Source organism: Poecile atricapillus (genome assembly GCF_030490865.1).
Source record: "Poecile atricapillus isolate bPoeAtr1 chromosome 32 unlocalized genomic scaffold, bPoeAtr1.hap1 SUPER_32_unloc_1, whole genome shotgun sequence".
NCBI classification, from domain to species: Eukaryota; Metazoa; Chordata; class Aves; order Passeriformes; family Paridae; genus Poecile; species Poecile atricapillus.
In genome coordinates, this window is record NW_026708981.1 from 36,499 (window position 1) to 60,869 (window position 24,371).

Below are 24,371 nucleotides of genomic sequence, written 5' to 3' on the forward strand. Positions count from 1 at the left end.
CGGAATTTGGGGGTCCCTTAAATCCCCCCCGGGGTGGGGGAGGGGCGGGGCAAAGTCCAGGAGGGCCCCGCCCCTCCCCCCCCCCCCACTCCCGCCCCTCCCCCACCCCCCGCTTTGGTTTCCAAATCCCCTCCCCCACCCTCAAAATCCCCCAAAATCCCCCAAAATCCCCTCCCCCACCCCCAAAATCCCCCAAAATTCCCCCAAATCCCCTCCCCCACCCTCAAATCCCCCAAAATTCCCCCAAATCCCCTCCCCCACCCCTCAAATCCCCTCCCCCACCCCCAAAATCCCCCCAAAATCCCCCAAAATCCCCTCCCCCACCCCCAAAATCCCCCAAAATTCCCCCAAATCCCCTCCCCCACCCCCAAAATCCCCCCAAATCCCCTCCCCCACCTCCAAAATCCCCTCCCCCACCCCCAAATCCCCTCCCCCACTCCCAAAATCCCCCAAAATCCCCCCAAATCCCCTCCCCCACCCCTCAAATCCCCTCCCCCACCCCGAAATCCCCTCCCCCACCCCCAAAATCCCCCAAAATCCCCCAAATCCCCTCCCCCACCCCAAAATCCCCCCAAATCCCCTCCCCCACCCCCAAATCCCCTCCCCCACCCCTCAAATCCCCTCCCCCACCCCAAAATCGCCCCAAATCCCCCCAAAATCCCCCCAAAATCCCCTCCCCCACCCCCAAATCCCCTCCCCCACTCCCCAAATCCCCCTCCCCCACCCCCAAATCCCCCCCAAACCGGGTGGGGGAGGGGCCGACCCCTCCCCCCGCCCCTCCCCCCCCCGCCCCTCCCCCCGCCCCTCCCCCCGCCCCTCCCCCCACCCTGGACTTGGGACCCGCCCGGGGGTGGGGGAGGGGCAGGGTCCAAAGTTGGGGGGTGGGGGAGGGGGAAAAAATCCCGGGAAAAAAAAAAATCCCCAAAAAATTTGGGTGAAAAAAATCCCAAAAATTGGGGAAAAAATCTTCCCCAAAATCCTCCCGAAATTCAATTTTTCCTCCCAAAATTCCCAAAAATTCGGTTTTTTTCGCCCAAAATTTCCGGGAATGTTCCAAAAATCCTCCCAAAATCCAATTTTTTCTCCCAAAATTCCCCAAAATCCCCCAAAATCCCAAAATTCCCCCAAAATTCCCTCAAAATCCCCCAAAATTCCTCAAAATTCCCCCAAAATCCTCCCGAAAATTCAATTTTTCTCCCAAAATTCCCTCAGAATCCCCCAAAAATCCTCCCAAAATCTTCCCAAATTTTTCCTCCCTAAAATCCTCCCCAAAATTCCCCCCAAATTCCCAAAAATCTTCCAGAAAATTCCATTTTTTCTCCCAAAATTCCCTCAAAATCCCCCAGAATCCCCCAAAATCCCCCAGAATTCCCCAAAATTCCCTGAAATTCCCCCAAAATCTCCCCAAATTCCCCGAAATCTCTCAAAATCCCCAAAATTTCCCAAAATCCCCCCAAAATCCCCAAACTCCCCCCAAAATCCCCAAATCCCCCCAGAATTCCCCAAAATCCCCCCAAAATTCCCCGAAATTCCCCAAAATCTCCCAAAATTCCCCGAAATCTCCCAAAATCCCCAAAATTTCCCAAAATCTCCCAAAATTCCCCCAATATTCCCCCGAAATATCCTGACTTTCCCCCCAAATCCCACAAAATCCCCCAAAATTCCCCCAAATTCCCCAAAATTCCCTGAAATTCCCCCAAAATCCCCCAAAACCCCAAAAATCCCCCAAAATTCCCCCAAATTTCCCAAAATTCCCCAAAATTCCCCCAAAACATGGCCACGCCCCCTCTGGGCGTGGCTTACACCGCAGTGGGCGTGGCCTCGTACTGGTGGGCGTGGCTTTAGGCGCAGTGGGCGTGGCTTATTGATCCATGGGCGTGGTCTCGCCGCAGTGGGCGTGGTTTATGTGGCAGTGGGCGTGGCTTATGGAGCGGTGGGCGTGGCTTATTGAGCAATGGGCGTGGTCTCGCCGTGGTGGGCGTGGCTTGTGCCGCGGTGGGTGTGGTTTATGTGGCAGTGGGCGTGGCTTATTGACCAATGGGTGTGGTTTGTGTGGCAGTGGGCGTGGCTTAATGCGCAGTGGGCGTGGCTTGTGTCGCGGTGGGCGTGGCTTGTGCCGCGGTGGGCGTGGTTTATGTGGCAGTGGGCGTGGCTTATTGAGCAGTGGGCGTGGTTTGTGTGGTAGTGGGCATGGCTTATGGCGCGGTGGGCGTGGCTTATCGCGCGGTGGGCGTGGCTTAAGTGCAGTGGGTGTGGCTTGTGCAGCGGTGGGCGTGGCTTCTATCGCACAGAGCACGGCTTTATGCGGGGTGGGCGTGGCTTATGCCGCAGTGGGCGTGGCCTGGCCGCGATAGGCGTGGCTTGTGGTGCTGCGGTTGTGGCTTGTTTTGCGGTGGGCGTGGCTTGTTTTGCGGTGGGCGTGGCTTATACCGCTGTGGGCGTGGCTTATGCCGCAGTGGGCGTGGCCTGGCCGCGATAGGCGTGGCTTGTGGTGCTGCGGCCGTGGCTTGTTTTGCGGTGGGCGTGGCTTATGCCGCAGTGGGCGTGGCTTGTATTGTAGTGGGCGTGGTCTGGCAGCGGTGGGCGTGGCTTATACCGCTGTGGGCGTGGCTTATGCCGCTGTGGGTGTGGCTTGTGCGGCGGTGGGCGTGGCTTGTGCGGCGGTGGGCGTGGCCTGGCCGCAGTGGGAGTGGCTTGTGATGCTGTGGGCGTGGCTTGTGCGACGGTGGGCGTGGCTTATGCCGCAGTGGGCGTGGCCTGGCCGCGGTGGGCGTGGCTTGTGCGGCGGTGGGCGAGGCTTGTGCGGCGGTGGGCGTGGCTTATGCCGCAGTGGGCGTGGCCTGGCCGCGCTCCCCGCTCGTTTTTAAAGGGGGGGGGGAGGGAAAGGGGGGGGGAGGGGCGATGCGGCTGCGGCCGGGGGGGATCCCGGGGGTCCCGGGGAGGGTCCCGGGGGTCCCGGGGGGGATTTTGGGGGGGTCCCGGGGGGCTCCCCCGGCTCTGCTGCCGCTGCTGCTGCTGCTGCTGCCCGCGGGGGCCGCCCCCAAATACGTGAGGGGCCGCATCAGCACCAAGGAGGTTCGGAATTGGGGCTGGGGGCTTCGGGGTGGGGCCGGGGGGGTCTCTGGGGGGGTTTTGGGGGGATTTGGGGGGGTTTTGGGGAGATTTGGGGGGGTTTTGGGGGGATTTGGGGGGCGTTGTTTGGGGCTGGGGGCTTCGGATTTGAGTCTGGGGGCTTCGATTTTGGGTCTGGGGGCTTCGGTTTGGGGTCTGGGGGCTTCGGATTTGGGTCTGGGGGCTTCGGATTTGGGGCTGGGGGCTTCGGGGTGGGGCCGGGAGGGTCTCTGGGGGGGTTTCGGGGGGTTTTGGGGGGCGTTGTTTGGGTCTGCCGGTCTCCATTTCGGGGCTGGGGGTCTCGATTTTGGCTCTGGGGTCTCCATTTTGGGTCTGGGGGCTTCGGATTTGGGGCTGGGGGCTTCGGGGTGGGGCTGGGAGGGTATTTGGGGGGGTTTCGGGGGGTTTTGGGGGGTTTCGGGGGGTTTTGGGGGGCGTTGTTTGGGTCTGGGGGCTCCAGGGTGGAGCTGGGGGCTTCGATTTTGGGTCTGGGGGCTTCGGATTTGGGTCTGGGGGCTTCGGGGTGGGGCCGGGAGGGTCTCTGGGGGGGTTTTGGGGGGATTTGGGGGGCGTTGTTTGGGGCTGGGGACTTCGGATTTGGGGCTGGGGGCTTCGGATTTGGGTCTGGGGGCTTCGATTTTGGGTCTGGGGGCTTCGGGGTGGGGCCGTGGGGGTCTCTGGGGGGGGTTTCGGGGGGATTTGGGGGGCGTTGTTTGGGGCTGGGGGCTCCAGGGTGGAGCTGGGGGCTTCGATTTTGGGTCTGGGGGCTTCGGATTTGGGTCTGGGGGCTCCGGGGTGGGGCTGGGGGCTTCGGATTTGGCTCTGAAGTCTCTAATTTTGGGTCTGGGGTCTCCAATTTGGGTCTGGGGTCTCCAGTTTGGCTCTGGGGTCTCCAATTTGGGTCTGGGGTCTCCAATTTGGGTCTGGGGTCTCCAGTTTGGCTCTGGGGGTCTCGATTTTGGGTCTGGGGTCTCCAATTTGGGTCTGGGGTCTCCAGTTTGGGTCTGGGGTCTCCAATTTGGGTCTGGGGTCTCCAGTTTGGGTCTGGGGTCTCCAATTTGGGTCTGGGGTCTCGATTTTGAGTCTGGGGTCTCCAATTTTGGGTCTGGGGTCTCCAATTTGGGTCTGGGGTCTCCGGGGAGATTTTGGGGGGGGACTTGGGCGGTTCCTTGTGGAGATTTTTGGCTCTGGGGGTCTCGATTTTGGCTCTGGGGTCTCCAGTTTGAGTCTGGGGTCTCCAGTTTGGCTCTGGGGTCTCCAGTTTGGGTCTGGGGTCTCCAATTTGGGTCTGGGGTCTCCAATTTTGACTCTGGGGGTCTCGATTTTGGGTCTGGGGTTTCGATTTTGGGTCTGGGGTCTCCAATTTGGGTCTGGGGTCTCCAGTTTGGGTCTGGGGTCTCCAGTTTGGGTCTGGGGTCTCCAATTTGGGTCTGGGGTCTCCAGTTTGGGTCTGGGGTCTCGATTTTGGCTCTGGGGGTCTCGATTTTGGGTCTGGGGTTTCGATTTTGGGTCTGGGGTCTCCAATTTGGGTCTGGGGTCTCCAGTTTGGGTCTGGGGTCTCCAATTTGAGTCTGGGGTCTCGATTTTGGGTCTGGGGTCTCCAATTTGGGTCTGGGGTCTCCAGTTTGGGTCTGGGGTCTCCAATTTTGACTCTGGGGGTCTCGATTTTGAGTCTGGGGTCTCCAATTTGAGTCTGGGGGTCTCGATTTTGGGTCTGGGGTCTCCAATTTGGGTCTGGGGTCTCCAGTTTGGGTCTGGGGTCTCCAGTTTGGGTCTGGGGTCTCCAATTTGGATCTGGGGTCTCCAATTTGGGTCTGGGGTCTCCATTTTGGGTCTGGGGGTCTCCAATTTGGGTCTGGGGTCTCCAGTTTTGGGTCTGGGGTCTCCAGTTTGGGTCTGGGGTCTCCAATTTGGGTCTGGGGTCTCCAATTTTGGCTCTGGGGTCTCCAATTTGGGTCTGGGGTCTCCAATTTGGGTCTGGGGTCTCCAGTTTTGGTCTGGGGTCTCAAATTTTGGCTCTTTGGGTCTCGATTTTGGGTCTGGGGTCTCCAATTTGGGTCTGGGGTCTCCAGTTTGGCTCTGGGGTCTCCAATTTGGGTCTGGGGTCTCCAATTTGGGTCTGGGGTCTCGATTTTGGGTCTGGGGTCTCCAATTTGGCTCTGGGGTCTCCAATTTTGACTCTGGGGGTCTCGATTTTGGGTCTGGGGTCTCCAATTTGAGTCTGGGGTCTCCAATTTTGGGTCTGGGGTCTCCGGGGGGATTTTGGGGGCGGGATTTGGGCGGTTCCTTTTGGAGATTTTTGGCTCTGAAGTCTCCAATTTGGGTCTGGGGTCTCCAATTTTGGCTCTGGGGTCTCCAATTTGGGTCTGGGGTCTCCAATTTGAGTCTGGGGTCTCCAGTTTGGGTCTGGGGTCTCCAGTTTGGGTCTGGGGTCTCCAATTTGGGTCTGGGGTCTCCCAGGACTGGGTGTTCCTCACCCGTTTCTGTTTCCTGTCCGATTTCGGCCGCCTCGATTTCCATTTCCGCTACCCCGAGGTGAGGAGGGGTCTCGGGGGGGGGGGGGGGGAATTTGGGGAGGGGTCTCTGGGGTGGGGGAGGGGTCTCGGGGGAAGCCCCCAGCCCCAAATTCCCGCGACCCCTCCCCCAATTCAGGCCAAGTGTTGCCAGAACATTCTGCTCTACTTCGACGACCCCTCCCAATGGCCCGCGGTCTACAGGAGGGGGGGCAAGGTGCGAATTGGGTCTGGGGGCTTCGGGGGGGGGTTTGAATTGGGGCTGGGGGCTTCAATTGGGTCTGGGGGCTTCGGGGGGGGGCTCGAATTGGGTCTGGGGGCTTTGGGGGGCTCGAATTGGGGCTGGGGGCTTCAATTGGGTCTGGGGGCTCTGGGGATGGGGGATTTGGGGAGTTTGAATTGGGGCTGGGGGCTTCAGGGGGGCTTCAATTGGGGCTGGGGGCTTTGGGGCTGGGGGATTCAGGGGGGTTCAATTGGGTCTGGGGGCTTGGGGGGCTTCAACTGGGGCTGGGGGCTCTGGGGATGGGGGATTTGGGGAGTTTGAATTGGGGCTGGGGGCTTCAGGGGGGATTCAATTGGGGCTGGGGGCTTTGGGGATGGGGGATTCGGGGGGCTTGAATTGGGTCTGGGGGCTTCGGGAGGGGCTTGAATTGGGGCTGGGGGCTTCGGGGGGGAAATTGGGGCTGGGGGCTTTGGGGGGGTTTGAATTGGGGCTGGGGGCTTTGGGGGGCTTGAATTGGGGCTGGGGGCTTGGGGGGACTTCAATTGGGTCTGGGGGCTTTGGGGCTGGGGGCTTTGGGGGGCTCGAATTGGGGCTGGGGGCTTCAGGGGGGATTCAATTGGGGCTGGGGGCTTTGGGGATGGGGGATTCGGGGGGCTCGAATTGGGGCTGGGGGCTTTGGGGGACTTCAATTGGGGCTGGGGGCTCTGGGGATGGGGGATTCGGGGGGGTTCAATTGGGTCTGGGGGCTTCGGGGGGGGCTCGAATTGGGGCTGGGGGCTTTGGGGCTGGGGGATTCGGGTGTGTTTGAATTGGGTCTGGGGGCTTTGGGGGGCTCGAATTGGGGCTGGGGGCTTTGGGGGGCTTCAATTGGGGCTGGGGGCTTTGGGGATGGGGGATTCGGGGGGTTTGAATTGGGTCTGGGGGCTTTGGGGGGGCTTCAATTGGGTCTGGGGGCTTTGGGGGGGATTCAATTGGGGCTGGGGGCTCTGGGGATGCGGGATTAGGAGGGGTTCAATTGGGGCTGGGGGCTTTGGGGGGGGCTCGAATTGGGGCTGGGGGCTTCGGGGGGGGGCTCGAATTGAGGCTGGGGGCTTCGGGGCTGGGCTCGAATTGGGGCTGGGGGCTTTGGGGGGCTTCAATTGGGGCTGGGGGCTTCGGGGCTGGGGGATTCAGGGGGGTTCAATTGGGTCTGGGGGCTTCGGGAGGACTTGAATTGGGGCTGGGGGCTTTGGGGGGCTTCAATTGGGTCTGGGGGCTTTGGGGGGGGCTCGAATTGGGGCTGGGGGCTTCGGGGGGGGGCTTCAATTGGGGCTGGGGGCTTTGGGGCTGGTGGATTCAGAGGGGTTCAATTGGGTCTGGGGGCTTTGGGGGGGGTTGAATTGGGGCTGGGGGCTTTGGGGGAAATTGGGGGAGGGGTCTCTGAATTTGGGGAGGGGTCTCGGGGCTGAATTTGGGGAGGGGTCTCTGAATTTGGGGAGGGGTCTCGGGGCTGAATTTGGGGAGGGGTCTCTGGGCTGAATTCGGGGCTTTTTGGGGCTTTTGGGGGCATAAAAAATCCGGGTTTTTTTGGGGAGGGGTCTCAGGGAATTTGGGGAGGGGTCTCGGGGAATTTGGGGAGGGGTCTCTGGTCTGAATTTGGGGAGGGATCTCGGGGCTGAATTTGGGGAGGGGTCTCTGAATTTGGGGAGGGGTCTCGGGGCTGAATTTGGGGAGGGGTCTCTGAATTTGGGGAGGGGTCTCTGAATTTGGGGAGGGGTCTCAGCTCTAAATTCGGGGCTTTTTGGGGCATAAAAAATCCGGGTTTTTTTGGGGAGGGGTCTCGGGGCTGAATTAGGGGAGGGGTCTCGGGGCTGAATTTGGGGAGGGGTCTCGGGGCTGAATTTGGGGAGGGGTCTCGGGGAATTTGGGGAGGGGTCTCTGAATTTGGGGAGGGGTCTCGGGGCTGAATTTGGGGAGGGGTCTCCAGGACTGCCTGGCCAAGGAGGCCGTGATCAGACCCGAGAACAACCAGGTGATCAACCTGACCACGCAGTACCCCTGGTCCGGCTGCCAGGTGCGGAATTGGGTCTGGGGGCTTCGTCGCAATTTGGGGAGGGGTCGCAAACCCCCAAATTTGGGGCTTTTTTTTCGGGCTATTTCCGGGTTTTTTGAGGCTTTTTTCGGGTTTTTTTGGGTCTAAAAACTCCGGGTTTTTTTGGGGAGGGGTCTCAAGGAATTTGGGGAGGGGTCTCGGGGTCCTGGGAATTTGGGGAGGGGTCGCAAACCCCAAAATTTGGGGCTTTTTTGGGCTCTTTTGAAGCTTTTTCGGGGCTTTTTTCGGGCTATTTTCGGGTTTTTTGAGGCTTTTTTCGGGTTTTTTGGGGTTTAAAAACTCCGGGTTTTTTTTGGGGGAGGGGTCTCAGGGAATTTGGGGAGGGGTCTCAGGAGTCTCCGGGGTCTGGCGGTATTTTGGGGAGGGGTCTCAGCTCTCCAAATTTGGGGGTTTTGGGGCTCTTTGGGGGCTTTTTTTGGGTCTCTTGGGCCTTTTTTGGGGCTTTTTTGGGGCTTTTTGGGGTCTAAAAACTCCGGGTTTTTTTGTGGGGGAGGGTCCCGGGGGTCTCAGGGTTGGGATTTTTGGGTCTGGGGTCTCCCCAGGTGCTGCCGGGGGTCTCGGGGAGGATCCTGAGCTGCTCCAGCGGCCGCAGTTTCCGCTCGGTTCGGGAGCGCTGGTGGTACGTGGCCCTCAGCAAGTGCGGGGTGAGTGACCCCAAAACCGCCCCAAATCACCCCAAAATCCCCCTGAAACATCCAAAAATCGCCCAAAACCACCCCGAAATACCAAAAAAACAGCCCAAAATACCCCAAAATACCCCAAAACACCCCAAAACACCCCAAAATACCCCAAAACCACCCCAAAATAACCCAAAAAAGCCCTAAAATACCCCAAAAAAGCCCTAAAAAAACTCCAAAAAAGCCCTAAAAAAACTCCCAAAAAATCCCAAAAAATCCCAAAAAATCCCAAAAATTCCTCAAAACCCCAAAAAACCCCAAAACCCCCAAAAACAACAAAAAAATCACAAAAACCGCCCCAAACCCCTCCCAAAACACCCCAAAAAACCCCAAAAAACCCCGAAAAAAACCCAGAAAAAATCCCAAAAAATCCCAAAAAATCCCCAAAAAAATCCCAAAAAAATCCCAAAAATCCCAAAAGTTCCCAAAAATTCCCCAAAATCCCAAAAAGCCCCAAATTTTCCCCAATTTTCTCAGGGTGGGGGGCTGGAGCTGGAGTATGAGCTTGTTCTGACCAACGGCGACTCCTTCTGGAGCCGCCACTTCTCGGCCGATGAGTTCGGTACGGGCACATTTTGGGGGCATTTTGGGGGATTTTGGGGTTTTTTGGGGGGTTTTAGGGTTTTTTGGGATTTTTGGGATTTTTTGGGATTTTTTTGGGGATTTTTGGGGGGAGTTTGGGAATTTTTTGAGGTTTTTTTGGGGTTTATTTGCATTTTATTTGGGTTTATTTGGGGTTTATTTGGGGATTTTTGGGTTTATTTGGGTTTTATTTGGGGTTTTTTGGGGTTTTGGGTTTTTTGGGGATTTTTTGGGATTTTTGGGATTTTTTTGGGGTTTTTTTGGGATTTTTGGGGGGGGGTTGGGGTTTTTTTGGGTTCTATTTGAAATTTTTGGGGGTTTTATTTGGGGAATTTGGATTTTTGGGGGATTTATTTGGGGATTTTTGGGGGTTTTTTGGGTTTTGAGGTTTTTTTTGGGATTTTTGGAATTTTTTGGGATTTTTGGTGATTTTTTGGGGATTTTTGGGGGGACTTTTGGGGGAATTTGGGTTTTTTTTAGATTTTATTTTGATTTTTTTAGGTTTTATTTGAGGGAATTTTGGGGTTTTTTGGCTTTTTTGGGGTTTAAAAAATCCGGATTTTTTTTTTTTGCCGCTTCCTTGGATTCTCCCCATTTTGGGGAGGGGTCTCGGGGTCATTCCCGAAGCCCCCAGACCCAATTTCCTCCCCCCTCCCCCTGCAGGAATCCTGGAGACCGACATCACCTTCCTCCTCATCTTCACCCTCATCTTCCTCCTCTCCTGCTACTGCGGCTGTGAGCGCCGGCGGAATTTGGGGAGGGGGCTCGGGGAATTTGGGGAGGGGTCGCAGCTCCCAAAATTCGGGATTTTTGGAGCTTTTTTTGGGCTTTTTTGGGGCTTTTTTTGAGCTTTTTTGGGGCTTTTTTGGGGCTTTTTTGGGTCTAAAAACTCCGGGTTTTTTGGGGGAGGGGTCTCGGGGAATTTGGGGAGGGGTCTCTAAGATTTTGGGGAGGGGTCTCGAGGGTCTCAGGCAATTTGGGGAGGGGTCGCAGCTCCCAAAATTCGGGATTTTTGGGGCTTTTTTGGGGCTTTTTGGGACTGAAAACTTCGTTTTTTTGGGGGAGGGGTCTCGGAGAATTTGGGGAGGGGTCTCTAAGATTTTGGGGAGGGGTCTCGGGAGTCTCAGGGAATTTGGGGAGGGGTCGCAGCTCCCAAAATTCGGGTTTTTTTGGGGCTTTTTTGGGGCTTTTTGGGTCTGAAAACTCCGGGTTTTTTGGGGAGGGGTCTCGGGGAATTTGGGGAGGGGTCTCGGGGAATTTGGGGAGGGGTCTCGGGGAATTTGGGGAGGGGTCTCAGGAATTTGGGGAGGGGTCTCGGGGAATTTGGGGAGGGGTCTCAGGAATTTGGGGAGGGGTCTCGGGAATTTGGGGAGGGGTCTCGGGGAATTTGGGGAGGGGTCTCAGGGAATTTGGGGAGGGGTCTCGGGGAATTTGGGGAGGGGTCTCTGAGCCCCCCGCCCCCTCCCCAGACCGGCTCAAGGGGCGGCAGCTCCTCCACACCACCTACAAGATGTTCATGGCAGCGGCCGGGCTGGAGGGTGAGGAATTGGGTCTGGGGGCTTCGGGGGGGCTCGATTTGGGTCTGGGGGCTTCGGGGGGGGGGCTCGATTTGGGTCTGGGGGCTTCGGGGGGGGCTCGATTTGGGTCTGGGGGCTTCGGGGGGAGCGGCTCGATTTGAGTCTGGGGGCTTCGGGGATGTTTTGGGGGGAAATTTGGGTTTTTTTGGGGGGAATTTGGGTTTTTTGGGAGGATTTTGGGGTTATTTGGGTCTGGGGGCTTCAGGGGGGAATTTGGGGAGGGGTCTCACCCCCATTTTCCTCCCCTTTTTGCGCCCCCTCCCCAATTTCGGGAGGGTCTTTGGGTGGAATTCGGAGTTTTTTGTGGCGATTTTGGGGGGAATTTGGGGTTTTTTTGGGGGGGGATTTCGGGGGGATTTGGGGTTATTTGGGTCTGGGGTCTTCAGGGGGGAATTTGGGGAGGGGTCTCACCCCCTTTTCCCCCCCTTTTTGCGCCCCCTCCCCAATTTCGGGAGGGTCTTTGGGCGGAATTTTGAGGGTTTTTGTGGCGATTTTGGGGGGAAATTTGGGGTTTTGGGGTTTTTTTTGGGGGGGATTTCGGGGGGATTTGGGGTTATTTGGGTCTGGGGTCTTCAGGGGGGAATTTGGGGAGGGGTCTCACCCCCTTTTCCCCCCCTTTTTGCGCCCCCTCCCCAGTTTTGAGCCTCCTCCTGAGCTGCGTCTACTGGGGCCAGTACGGCTGGGACGGGGTGGGGCACGGAGCCATCAAACTCCTGGGTAGGGCGGGGATTTTGGGGGGAATTTGGGGGAATTCGGGAAAATTTGGGAAAATTTGGGAATGGTCGGGAAAATCTGGAGGAAATCGGGAAAATCTGGGAAAAATTTGGGGGGTTTGGGGCAAAATTTGGGGGGGATTTGGGGCGTTAAAATAGAGTTTGGGAGGGGTTTTGGGGCGATTTGGCGGGGCTGGAGAGGGATTTTGGGGAAGTTTTAAGGGGATTTGGGAAAATCCTGGAAAAATTTGGGAATTTTTGGGAATATCTGGAGGAAGTCTGGGAAAAATCTGGGGGAAATTTGGGGGCTTTGGGGCAAAATTTGGGGGGATTTGGGGCGTTAAAAAGGGAGTTTGGGTGGGATTTTAGGGCGATTTGGGAGGGATTTTTCGAGGCTGGAGAGGGATTTTGGGGAAGTTTTAAAGGGATTTGGGAAAATCCTGGAAAAATTTGGGAATTTTTGGGAAAACGTGGAGGAAGTCTGGGAAAAATCTGGGAAAAATTTGGGGGGTTTTAGGCAAAATTTGGGGGGATTTGGGGCGTTAAAAAGAGAGTTTGGGAGGGGTTTCAGGGCGATTTTTCGAGGCTGGAGAGGGATTTTGGGGAAGTTTTCCGGGGATTTGGGAAAATCCTGGAAAAATGTGGGAATTTTTGGGAATATCTGGAGGAGATCTGGGAAAAATCTGGGGGAAATTTGGGGGATTTTGGGCAAAATTTGGGGTGTTTTAAATGAGATTGGGAGGGGTTTCAGAGCAATTTAGGAGGGATTTTTTGAGGCTGGAGAGGGATTTTGGGGAAGTTTTAAAGGGGTTTGGGAAAATCCTGGAAAAATTTGGGAATTTTTGGGAATATCTGGAGGAAATCTTGGAAAAATCTGGGGGAAATTTGGGGGTCTTGAGGGTGATTTTGGGGGGGATTTTGAGGGGGTTTTGGGGGATTTTTGGGGGGTTTTGGGGTGGCTCCGATGGGGATTTTTGGGGATTTTGGGGAAGTTTTAGGGAATTTTGGGATTCTGGAATATTTTGGGAATATTTTGGGAATATTTTGGGAATGTCTGGGAGGGATTTTGGGGGAGATTTGAGATTCCACGACCCCCCCAGGGAAGCTCCTGTTCTCCATCAGCTTCCTCATCTTCCTCCTGATGCTGATCCTGCTGGGCAAGGGGTTCTCGGTCACCAGGTAACGCTCGGGGGATACTCGGGGGTTACTCAGAGGTTACTCAGAGGTCAGGGGTCACTCAGAGGTCACTCTGGGGTTACTCAGGGGTCACTCTGGGGTCACTCAGGGGTTACTCAGGGGTTACTCGGGGGTCAGGGGTCACTCAGGGGTCACTCTGGGGTTACTCAGGGGTTACTCAAGGGTCACTCAGGGGTTACTCAGGGGTCAGAGGTCACTCTGGGGTCACTCTGGGGTTACTCAGGGGTCAGGGGTCACTCTGGGGTTACTCAGGGGTCAGAGGTCACTCTGGGGTCACTCTGGGGTTACTCAGGGGTCAGGGGTCACTCAGGGGTCACTCAGGGGTTACTCAGGGGTCACTCAGGGGTCACTCAGAGGTTACTCAGGGGTTACTCAGGGGTCAGGGGTCACTCAGGGGTCACTCAGAGGTTACTCAGGGGTTACTCAGGGGTCACTCGGGTTACTCAGGGGTCACTCGGGTTACTCAGGGGTTACTCAGGGGTCACTCGGGGGTCACTCAGGGGTTACTCAGGGGTTACTCAGGGGTCAGGGGTCACTCAGGGGTTACTCAGGGGTCACTCAGAGGTCACTCAGAGGTCAGAGGTCACTCAGGGGTCACTCAGAGGTCAGAGGTCACTCAGGGGTCACTCAGGGGTCACTCACAGGTTACTCACAGGTTACTCAGAGGTTACTCAGGGGTTACTCAGGGGTTACTCACAGGTTACTCAGAGGTTACTCAGAGGTTACTCAGGGGTTACTCACAGGTTACTCAGAGGTTACTCACAGGTTACTCCGTGCTCCCCCAGGGGCCGCATCAGCCCGGGGGGCTCCGTCCGTCTGTCCGTCTACATGACCCTCTACAGCATCGCCCACATCGCCCTGCTCACCTACGAGGCTCAGGTGGGGCCAAAATTCCCCAAATTCCCCAAATTCCCGAAATTCCCAAAATTCCCAAAATTCCCCAATCCCAAAAATCCCCAAAATCCAAAAATTCCCCCCAAAAAATCCAAAAATTCCCTCAAAAATCCTGATTTTTTTCACCCTAAAATCGGTTTTTTCCCTTAAAAAATGCCCCAAAATTCCCCAAAATTCCTCCCAAAATTCCCAAAATTCCCGAAATTCCCAAAATTCCCCAATCCCAAAAATCCCCAAAATCCAAAAATTCCCCCCAAAAAATCCAAAAATTCCCTCAAAAATCCTGATTTTATTCCCCCTAAAATCGCTTTTTTTGTCCCTTAAAAAATGGCCAAAATTCCCCAAAATTCCCGAAATTCCCAAAATTCCCAAAATTCCCAAAATTCCCCAATCCCAAAATCCCCAAAATCCAAAAATTCCCCCCAAAAAATCCAAAAATTCCGTCAAAAATCCTGATTTTTTTCACCCTAAAATCGCTTTTTTGTCCCTTAAAAAATGGCCAAAATTCCCAAAATTCCTGAAATTCCCAAAATTCCCAAAATTCCCCAATCCCAAAATCCCCAAAATCCAAAAATTCCCCCAAAAAAATCCAAAAATTCCGTCAAAAATCCTGATTTTTTTCACCCTAAAATCGCTTTTTTGTCCTGTAAAAAATGGCCAAAATTCCTCCCAAATTCCCAAAATTCCCAAAAATTCCCCAAAATTCCCAAAATTCACCTGAATTCCGGGAGGGAATTTTGGGAATATTTTGGGAATATTTTGGGGATATTTTGTGGGAATTTTGGGAATTTTTTGGGAATTTTTTGGGAATATTTTGGGAATTTTTTGGGAATATTTTGGGGATATTTTGGGGATATTTTAGGGATATTTTGGGAATATTTTGGGAATATTTTGGGGATATTTTGGGAATTTTTTGGGAATATTTTGGGGATATTTTGGGGATATTTTAGGGATATTTTGGGAATATTTTGGGAATATTTTTGGGAATATTTTTGGGGATATTTTGGGAATTTTTTGGGGATATTTTGGGAATATTTTGGGAATATTTTGGGAATTTTTTGGGAATTTTTTTGGAATTTGTGGGGAATATTTTGGGAATATTTTGGGAATATTTTGGGAATATTTTGGGGATATTTTGGGAATTTTTTTGGGAATATTTTGGGTTTATTTTTGGGTTATTTTGGTGCCATTTCTCACAATATTTCAGGAATATTTTGGGTCTATTTTGTCCAATTTTGGCACCGTTTCCCCTCTGATTTCCACCCATTTTTGGGTTCATTTTGGGTCTATTTTGGGTCTATTTTGGTGCCATTTCTCACCATATTTCAGGAATATTTTGGGTCTATTTTGTCCAATTTTGGCACCGTTTCCCCTCTAATTTTGGGGTTATTTTGGGGCAATTTTTGGTTTATTTTGGGCTGATTTTGGGGTTATTTTGGGGCTATTTCTCACAATAATTCAGGACTATTTTGGGTCTATTTTGTCCAATTTTGGCACCATTTCCCCTCTGATTTTGGGTCTATTTTGTCCAATTTTGGCACCGTTTCCCCTCTGATTTTGGGGTTATTTTGGGGCTATTTCTCACCATAATTCAGGAATATTTTGGGTCTATTTTGGCCAATTTTGGCACCGTTTCCCCTCTGATTTTGACCATTTTTGGGGTTATTTTGGGGCCATTTCTCACAATATTTCAGGAATATTTTGGGTCTATTTTGTCCAATTTTGGCACCGTTTCCCCTCTGATTTTCACCATTTTTGGGCAGTTTTGGCACCGTTTCCCCTCTGATTTTGGGGTTATTTTGGGTTATTTTGGTTTATTTTGGGCTGATTTTGGGGTTATTTTGGCACCATTTCCCCTCTAATTTTGGGTCTATTTTGGTGCCATTTCTCACCATATTTCAGGAATATTTTGGGTCTATTTTGTCCAATTTTGGCACCGTCTCCCCTCTGATTTCCACCCATTTTTGGGTTCATTTTGGGTCTATTTTTGGGTTATTTTGGGGCTATTTCTCACCATATTTCAGGACTATTTTGGGTCTATTTTGTCCAATTTTGGCACCGTTTCCCCTCTGATTTTCACCCATTTTTGGGCAGTTTTGGCACCGTTTCCCCTCTGATTTTCACCGTTTTTGGGCAGTTTTTCGACCCCGGGCAGGTGCTCTACACCTACGAGTCCCCGGCGGGGTACGGGCTGATCGCGCTGCAGTTCGGAGCCTTCGTTTGGTTCTGCGCCGCCGTGGGCGCCACCCTGAGCGCGGTGCCGGAGAGGCGACAATTTTACCTGCCCTTCCTCGGGGCTTACGCCTTCTGGTGAGTCAAAAACACACCTGGACAGGTAAAAACACACCTGAGATACACCTGGACACACCTGGGGACACCTGGACACACCTGGGGGGTCACAGACACACCTGGGGCGCCACCCTGAGCGCGGTGCCGGAGAGACGCCAGTTCTACCTGCCCTTCCTCGGGGCCTACGCGTTCTGGTGAGTGCCAAAATCACACCTGGAACACACCTGGACAGGTAAAAACACACCTGAGATACACCTGGGGGGGATAGAAACACACCTGGGGGGTCACAGACACACCTGGGGCGCCACCCTGAGCGCGGTGCCGGAGAGACGACAATTTTACCTGCCCTTCCTCGGGGCCTACGCCTTCTGGTGAGTGCCAAAATCACACCTGGACACACCTGGGGACACCTGAGATACACCTGGAGGGGATAGAAACACACCTGGGGGGTCACAGACACACCTGGGGCGCCACCCTGAGCGCGGTGCCCGAGAGACGCCAGTTCTACCTGCCCTTCCTCGGGGCTTACGCCTTCCGGTGAGTGCCAAAATCACACCTGGGGACACCTGGGGACACCTGAGATACACCTGGGATACACCTGGGGACACCTGGGGACACCTGAACACACCTGGACACACCTGGACACACCTGGGATACACCTGGGGACACCTGGGATACACCTGGGGGGATAAAAATACACCTGAGATACACCTGGGGACACCTGGAGGGGATAGAAACACACCTGGGGACACCTGGGGACACCTGAGATACACCTGGACACACCTGGAGGGGAAAAAGCACACCTGAGATACATCTGGGGACACCTGGACACACCTGGACACACCTGGATACACCTGGAGGGGATAGAAACACACCTGAGATACACCTGGGGACACCTGGGGGGCATAAAACCACACCTGGATACACCTGGACACACCTGGGGGGGTAAAAACACACCTGGACACACCTGGGATACACCTGGACACACATGGGGACACCTGAGATACACCTGGGGACACTTGGACACACCTGGAGGGGATAGAAACACACCTGGGGGGTCACAGACACACCTGGGGCGCCACCCTGAGCGCGGTGCCTGAGAGACGACAATTTTACCTGCCTTTTCTGGGGGCTTATGCCTTCTGGTGAGTCAAAAACACACCTGGGGACACCTGGGGACACCTGGGGACACCTGGGATACACCTGGGGGGGATAGAAACACACCTGGGATACACCTGGAGACACCTGGAGGGGATAGAAACACACCTGAGATACACCTGGGGACACCTGGACACACCTGGAGGGGAAAAAGCACACCTGGACACACCTGGACACACCTGAGATACACCTGGACACACCTGGAGGGGATAAAAACACACCTGGGGACACCTGGAGGGGATAGAAACACACCTGAGATACACCTGGACACACCTGGGGACACCTGGGGACACACCTGGACACACCTGGGATACACCTGGGACACACCTGGGGACACCTGAGATACACCTGGACACACCTGGGGGGTCACAGACACACCTGGGGCGCCACCCTGAGCGCGGTGCCGGAGAGACGCCAGTTCTACCTGCCCTTCCTCGGGGCTTACGCCTTCTGGTGAGTCAAAAACACACCTGGGGACACCTGAGATACACCTGAAATACACCTGAGATACACCTGGGGGGGTAAAATCACACCTGGACACACCTGGGGCGCCACCCTGAGCGCGGTGCCGGAGAGACGCCAGTTCTACCTGCCCTTCCTCGGGGCTTACGCCTTCTGGTGAGTGCCAAAATCACACCTGGAACACACCTGGACAGGTAAAAACACACCTGAGATACACCTGGGGGGGATAGAAACACACCTGGATACACCTGGAGGGGTAAAAACACACCTGAGATACACCTGGACACACCTGGGGGGTCACAGACACACCTGGGGCGCCACCCTGAGCGCGGTGCCGGAGAGACGCCAATTTTACCTGCCTTTTCTGGGGGCTTATGCGTTCTGGTGAGTGCCAAAAACACACCTGGACAGGTAAAAACACACCTGAGATACACCTGGGGGGGATAGAAACACACCTGAGATACACCTGGACACACCTGGGGGGCATAAAATCACACCTGGACACACCTGGACAGGTAAAAACACACCTGGGATACACCTGGGGGGGATAGAAACACACCTGGGGGGTCACAGACACACCTGGGGCGCCACCCTGAGCGCGGTGCCGGAGAGACGCCAGCTCTACCTGCCCTTCCTCGGGGCTTACGCGTTCTGGTGAGTGCCAAAAACACACCTGGACAGGTAAAAACACACCTGAGATACACCTGGACACACCTGGGGACATCTGAACACACCTGGGGACACCTGGACACACCTGGGGGGATAAAAATACACCTGAGATACACCTGGGGACACCTGGAGGGGATAGAAACACACCTGGACACACCTGGGGACACCTGGGGACACCTGAGATACACCTGGACACACCTGGAGGGGAAAAAGCACACCTGAGATACATCTGGGGACACCTGGACACACCTGGACACACCTGGACACACCTGGATACACCTGGAGGGGATAGAAACACACCTGAGATACACCTGGGGACACCTGGAGGGCATAAAACCACACCTGGATACACCTGGACACACCTGGAGGGGTAAAAACACACCTGAGACACACCTGGACACACCTGGGGGGCATAAAACCACACCTGAGATACACCAAGACACACCTGGACACACCTGAGATACACCTGGGGACACCTGGAAGTGTTTTGGGGTCTCACCTGAGGGATTTTTTGGGGTCTCACCTGTGAATTTTGGGGTCTCTCTGCAGGTTTTTTGGGGGTTTTTGGGGGAATTTTTTGGGGTTATTTTTGGGGAATTTTTGGGGTTTTTTTGGGGGGTTTTTGGGGGCTTTTTGGGGTTTTTTTAGGGGGTCTCACCTGGTGATTTTTTGGTTTTTTTTGGGTTATTTTTGGGGGTTTTTTTGGGATTTTTAGGGGGGTTTTGGGGGGGATTTTTGGGGTTTTTTTGGGGGGTTTCACCTGTAATTTTGGGGTTTTTTGGGAATTTTTTTGGGAATTTTTGGGGTTTTTTTTGGGGGTGTTTTTGGGAATTTTTGGGGGGGTCTCACCTCTGATTTTGGGATTTTTTTGGGGTCTCTCACAGGTTTTTGGGGGGTATTTTTTGGGTTTTTTTGGGTTATTTTTGGGGGTTATCTTTTGGGGTTTTTTTGGGGTTTTTTGGGGGGTCTCACCTCTGATTTTGGGGTGTTTTTTTGGGGGGTCTCACCTGGTGATTTTTTGGGTTTTTTTGGGTTATTTTTGGGGTTTTTTTGGGGTTATTTTGGGGATTTTGGGGTTTTTTGGGGGATTTTTGGGGGGATTTTTGGGGTTTTTTTTTGGGGGGTCTCACCTCTGATTTTGGGGTTTTTTTAGGGGGTCTCACCTCTGATTTTGGGGTTTTTTTAGGGGGTCTCACCTCTGATTTTGGGGTGTTTTTTTGGGGGGTCTCACCTGTGATTTTTGGGGGTTTTTTGGGTTATTTTGGGGGTTTTTTTTGGGATTTTGGGGGTTTTTTGAGAATTTTTTTGGGAATTTTTGGGGTTTTTTTTGGGGTTATTTTTGGGGTTTTTTTAGGGGTTCTCACCTGTAATTTTGGGTTTTTTTGGGGTCTCTCCCAGGTTTTTGGCCGTCCCGGTTTCAGCTCTCGTGGCCAATTTTGGGATCCCCAAATGGGCTCGGGAAAAAATCATCAACGGGATCCAGCTGGGAACTCACCTGTACGCCCACGGCGTCTTCCTGGTGCGTGCAGACCCCTCCCCAAATTCACCCAAACCCCAAAATCCACCCCAAAAAAACCCCAAAAAACCCCAAATCCATCCCAGCCCCAAAATCCCCAAAATCCGCCCCAAAATCGGCTCCAAATCCACCCAAAAACCCCAAAAATCGGCATGAAAATGATGATTTTTCCACAAAAAAATCACGATTTTCTCCCCAAATCCTGATTTTTATTCTGAATTAACCCAAAAATGCCGATTTTTACTGAAAAAATTCCGGTTTTTGATCCCAAAATCCCGTTTTCCCCCCTAAAAATCCTGAATTTTCCCCTAAAAATCCCAATTTTTCCTGAAAAAAATCCCGGTATTCCACCCCAAAATCCCATTTTACCTCCCAAAATCCCATTTTTTTCCCCTAAAAATCCCATTTTTTCCCCAAATTCCCAAATTTTCCCCTAAAAATCCCGGTTTTTTCCCCCAACCCCCATTTTTTCCCTAAAAATCCCATTTTTTCCCCCAAAATCCCGTTTTTCCCCCCAAATTCCCAATTTTCCCCCAAAACTCCCAATTTCAACCCCAAAAATCCCAACTTTTCCCCTAAAAATCCCATTTTCCCCTAAAAATCCCATTTTCCCCCCAAAAATTGCAATTTTTCCCCTAAATATCACATTTTTTCCCCAAAAATCCCATTTTCTCCCCAAAAACCTCATTTTTTCCCCTAAAAATCCAATTTTCCCCTAAAAATCCAAATTTTTCTCTAAAAATCCCAAATTTTCTCCTATAAATCCCATTTTTTTCCCTAAAAATCCCAAATTTTCCCCCAAAACCCCAATTTTCTCCTAAAAATCCCATTTTTCCCCTAAAAATCCCATTTTTTTCCCCCAAAAATCCCAAATTTTCTCCTAAAAATCCAAATTTTCTCCTAAAAATCCCAAATTTTCTCCTAAAAATCCCCATCCTTTTTTCTCCTAAAAATCCCAAATTTTCTCCTAAAAATCCCATTTTTTCTCCTAAAAATCCCATTTTTCCCCTAAAAATCCCAAATTTTCTCTTAAAAATCCCATTTTTTCCCCAAAAATCCCATTTTTTCCTATAAAAATCCCAGATTTTTTCCTAAAAATCCCATTTTTTTCCCTAAAAATCCCTTTTTTTTTGCTAAAAATCCCAGATTTTCTCCTAAAAATCCTAAATTTTCTCCTAAAAATCCCATTTTTTTCCTAAAAATCCCATTTTTTTCCCCAAAAATCCCAAATTTTCTCCTAAAAATCCCATTTTTTTCCCCAAAACTCCCATTTTTTCCCCAAAAACCTCATTTTTTCCCCCAAAAATCCCAAATTTTCTCCTAAAAATCCCGTTTTTTCCCCTAAAAATCCCAAATTTTCCCCAAATTCCCATTTTTTTCCCCAAATTCCCGTTTTTCCCCCCAGCTCCTGACCCGGCCCTCGGCTGCCAACAAGAATTTCCCTTTCCACGTCCGAACTTCCCAAATCGGCTCCGTCCCCCCCGGGACCCCCCCCAAATTCCCCGGGGGGGGCTACGGGAACGTCACCTTCATCAGCGACAGCGTCCCCAACTTCACCGAGCTCTTCTCCATCCCCAGCCCGGGGGGCGGCGCGGTGAGACCCCCGCCCAAATACGGGGGGAAAATTGGGGAAAAACTGGAATTCCTAGAAAAAAATTGGGGGAAAAACGGGGGGAAAAGGGGAGAAAAATGGGGGGAAAAATGGGGCAGAAATGGGGAAGAAAGGGTTAAAAATGGGAAAAAAAAAAGGGGAATTCCCGAAAAAAATTGGGGGAAAATGGGGGAAAAATTGGGGAATTGCTGGAAGAAAATTGGGGGAAAAACAGGGAAAAAATGAGGGGAAAATGGGGAAAAAATGGGAAAAAATTTGGGGGAAAAATGGGGGGGAAAATGGGGGAAAACGGGGAAAAAAAATGGGGGAAAATGGGGGAAAAATGGGGGGAAAATGGGGGGAAACGGGGGAAAAAATTGGGGAATTCCTGGAAAAAAATCGGGGGAAAAACGGGGAAAAAACGGGGGAAAAAAAAGGGGGAAAAACGGGGGGAAAATGGGGAAAGAATTGGGAGGGAAATTCTGGAAAAAAATCGGGGGAAAAAATGGGGGAAAATTGGGGGGAAAATGGGGGAAAAATGGGGAAAAATTGGGGGAAAATTTGGGGAATTCCAGAAAAAAAAAATCGGGGGAAAAATGGGGGAAAATTGGGGAAAAAATGGGGAAAAAATGGGGAAGAAAGGGTTAAAAATGGGGGAAAAACGGGGGAAAAAATTGGGGGAAAAACGGGGAAAAATTGGGGGAAAAACGGGGAAAAAATGGGGAAGAAAGGGTTAAAAATGGGGGGAAAAATGGGGGAAAAATTGAGGGAAAATGGGGAAAAAAATGGGGAATTTCTGGAAAAAAATTGGGGGGAAAAAATGGGGGAAAAATGGGGAAGAAAGGGTTAAAAATGGGGAAAAAATTGGGGGAAAAATGGGGAAAAAAAAAGGGGAAAAATGGGGGGAAAACGGGGAAAGAATGGTGAAGAAAGGGTTAAAAATGGGGAAAAAAATGGGGGAAAATGGGGAAGAAAGGGTTAAAAATGGGGAAAATTTGGAGGGAAAATTGGGGGGGAAATGGGGAAGAAAGGGTTAAAAATGGGGAAAAATTGGGAAAAAACGGGGAAAAAATTGGGGGGAAAAATTGGGAAAAAAAATGGAGGGAAAATGGGAAGAAAGGGTTAAAAATGGAGAAAAAATGGGGAAAAATTGGGGGGAATTTATTGGGGATTTGGGGCTCTTCTCATCCCCAGCCCGGGGGGCGGCGCGGTGAGACCCCCACCCCAAATACGGGGGAAAAACGGGGGAAAAATTGGGAATTTCTGGAAAAAAATTGGGGAAAAACGGGGAAAAAACGGAGAAAATTTGGGGGGAAAATGGGAAAAAAATGGGGGAAAAATGGGGAAAGAATGGGGAAGAAAGGGTTAAAAATGGGGGAAAAAATGGGGAAAAATTGGGGAAAAAATGGGGAAGAAAAGGGTTAAAAATGGGGAAAAAATTGGGGAAAAAATTGGGGAAAAAATGTGGAAAAAAGGGTTAAAAATGGGAGGGATTTGGGAGGAAAAATGGAGGGAAAATGGGGAAAAAATTGGGAAAAAACGGGGAAAAAATTGGGCGGGAAATGGGGAAAAAAATGGGGAAAAATTGGAGGGAAAATTGGGGAAAAATTGGGGGGAATTGGGGAAAAATTTGGGGGAAAAACTGGGAAAAAAATGGGGGGGAAATGGGGAAGAAAGGGTTAAAAATGGGGGAAAAATGGGGGAAAAATGGGAAAAATATTGGGGAAAAATGGGGAAAAAATGGGAAAAAATGGGGAAAAAATGGGAAAAAAAATGGGAAAAAAATGGGAAAAAAAAGGGAAAAAAATTGGGAAAAAATTGGGGAAAAAATGGGATAAAAATGGGAAAACAATTGGGAAAAAATGGGAAAAAAATGGGAAAAAATTGGGAAAAATTGGGAAAAAATGGGGAAAAAAAGGGAAAAAAATTGGGAAAAATTGGGGGAAAAAATGGGAAAAAAATTGGGGAAAAAATGGGGAAAATGGGAAAAAAGTTGGGAAAAATTGGGAAAAAAATGGGGAAAAAATTGGGAAAAAATTGGGAAAAAAAATCCAAATTGGGGGAGGGGGATCCCCCAAAATCCCCAATCGCCCCTCCCCCCCCTCCAGGTGCGGCCGCAGGTGGAGGAGACCCCGGTGGGGGGAGGGGGAGGGGTCTGGGGTCCCCCCGCCCCTCCCCCACCCAAGGGGGGGGGGCAGCTGCAGCCGCCCCTCCCCCACGGGGGGGGCCCCGAATATTTCAGCGTCCACTCGGGGGGGGGGCGGCTGCTGTGACCCCAAAAATGGACCCAAAACCCCTGAAATTGACCCAAAAATGGACCCAAAACCCCTGAAATTGACCCAAAAATTGACCCCAAAATGAACCCCAAAAATGGACCCCAAAAATGGACCCAAAACCCCTGAAATTGACCCCAAAATGGACCCAAAACCCCTGAAATTGACCCAAAAATGGACCCAAAACCCCTGAAATTGACCCCAAAAATTGACCCCAAAACCCTGAAATTGACCCCAAAAATGGACCCCGAGACCCCCAAAACTGACCCCAAAAATGGACCCCAAAAGCACCAAAATTGACCCCAAAATTGACCCCAAAATTGACCCCAAATTGGGTCTGGGAGACCCCAAAAATTGACCCCAAAATTCGACCCCGAGACCCCAAAAATTGACCCCAAAATGAAACCCAAAACCCCCAAAATTGACCCAAAATGGACCCCAAAACCCCTAAAATTGACCCCAAAAATTGACCCCAAAATGGACCCCAAAACCCCTGAAATTGACCCAAAATTGACCCCAAAATCGCTAAAATTGACCCCAAAATGGACCCCAAAAGCCCTAAAATTGACCCCAAAAATGGACCCCAAAAGCACCAAAATTGACCCCAAAAATGGACCCCAAAACCCTCAAAAATGACCCAAAAAATGGACCCCAAAAGCACCAAAATGGACCCCAAAATGGACCCCAAAAGCACCAAAATGGACCCCAAAAATGGACCCCAAAAGCCGCAAAATGACCCAAAAATGACCCCAAAATGAACCCCAAAAATGGACCCCAAAACCCCTAAAATTGACCCCAAAATTGGGTCTGGAGACCCCCAAAATCGAGCCCAAA

The 24,371-nt window shown here is 52.1% G+C and overlaps 1 protein-coding gene across 1 annotated transcript; it reads left to right on the plus strand.

The window, feature by feature from the left end:
- The first annotated feature begins 1,773 nt into the window (after positions 1-1,773).
- TMEM145 (transmembrane protein 145) lies at positions 1,774-23,537 on the plus strand. Its single transcript, XM_058828343.1, has 18 exons — positions 1,774-1,829; positions 2,457-2,579; positions 2,748-2,829; positions 2,968-3,075; positions 5,572-5,646; positions 5,764-5,841; positions 7,814-7,900; positions 8,482-8,583; positions 9,094-9,178; positions 9,862-9,933; positions 10,668-10,736; positions 11,412-11,492; positions 12,589-12,667; positions 13,471-13,564; positions 15,717-15,889; positions 19,556-19,676; positions 21,079-21,267; positions 23,373-23,537. Exons 1-18 carry the CDS (start codon positions 1,774-1,776, stop codon positions 23,535-23,537), a joined length of 1,839 nt encoding a protein of 612 aa, XP_058684326.1.
- The last annotated feature ends 834 nt before the right edge of the window (positions 23,538-24,371 follow it).

Excerpts from the sequence above, each read along its gene's own strand:
- TMEM145 (XM_058828343.1), top strand. The coding sequence starts at position 1,774 with ATGGCCACGCCCCCTCTGGGCGTGGCTTACACCGCAGTGGGCGTGGCC. Across the intron at positions 1,830-2,456 it reads GTGGGCGTGGCCTCGTACTG|TGGGCGTGGCCTGGCCGCGA; the intron begins GTGGGCGTGGCT and ends CTTATGCCGCAG. Across the intron at positions 5,842-7,813 it reads TCTACAGGAGGGGGGGCAAG|GACTGCCTGGCCAAGGAGGC; the intron begins GTGCGAATTGGG and ends AGGGGTCTCCAG.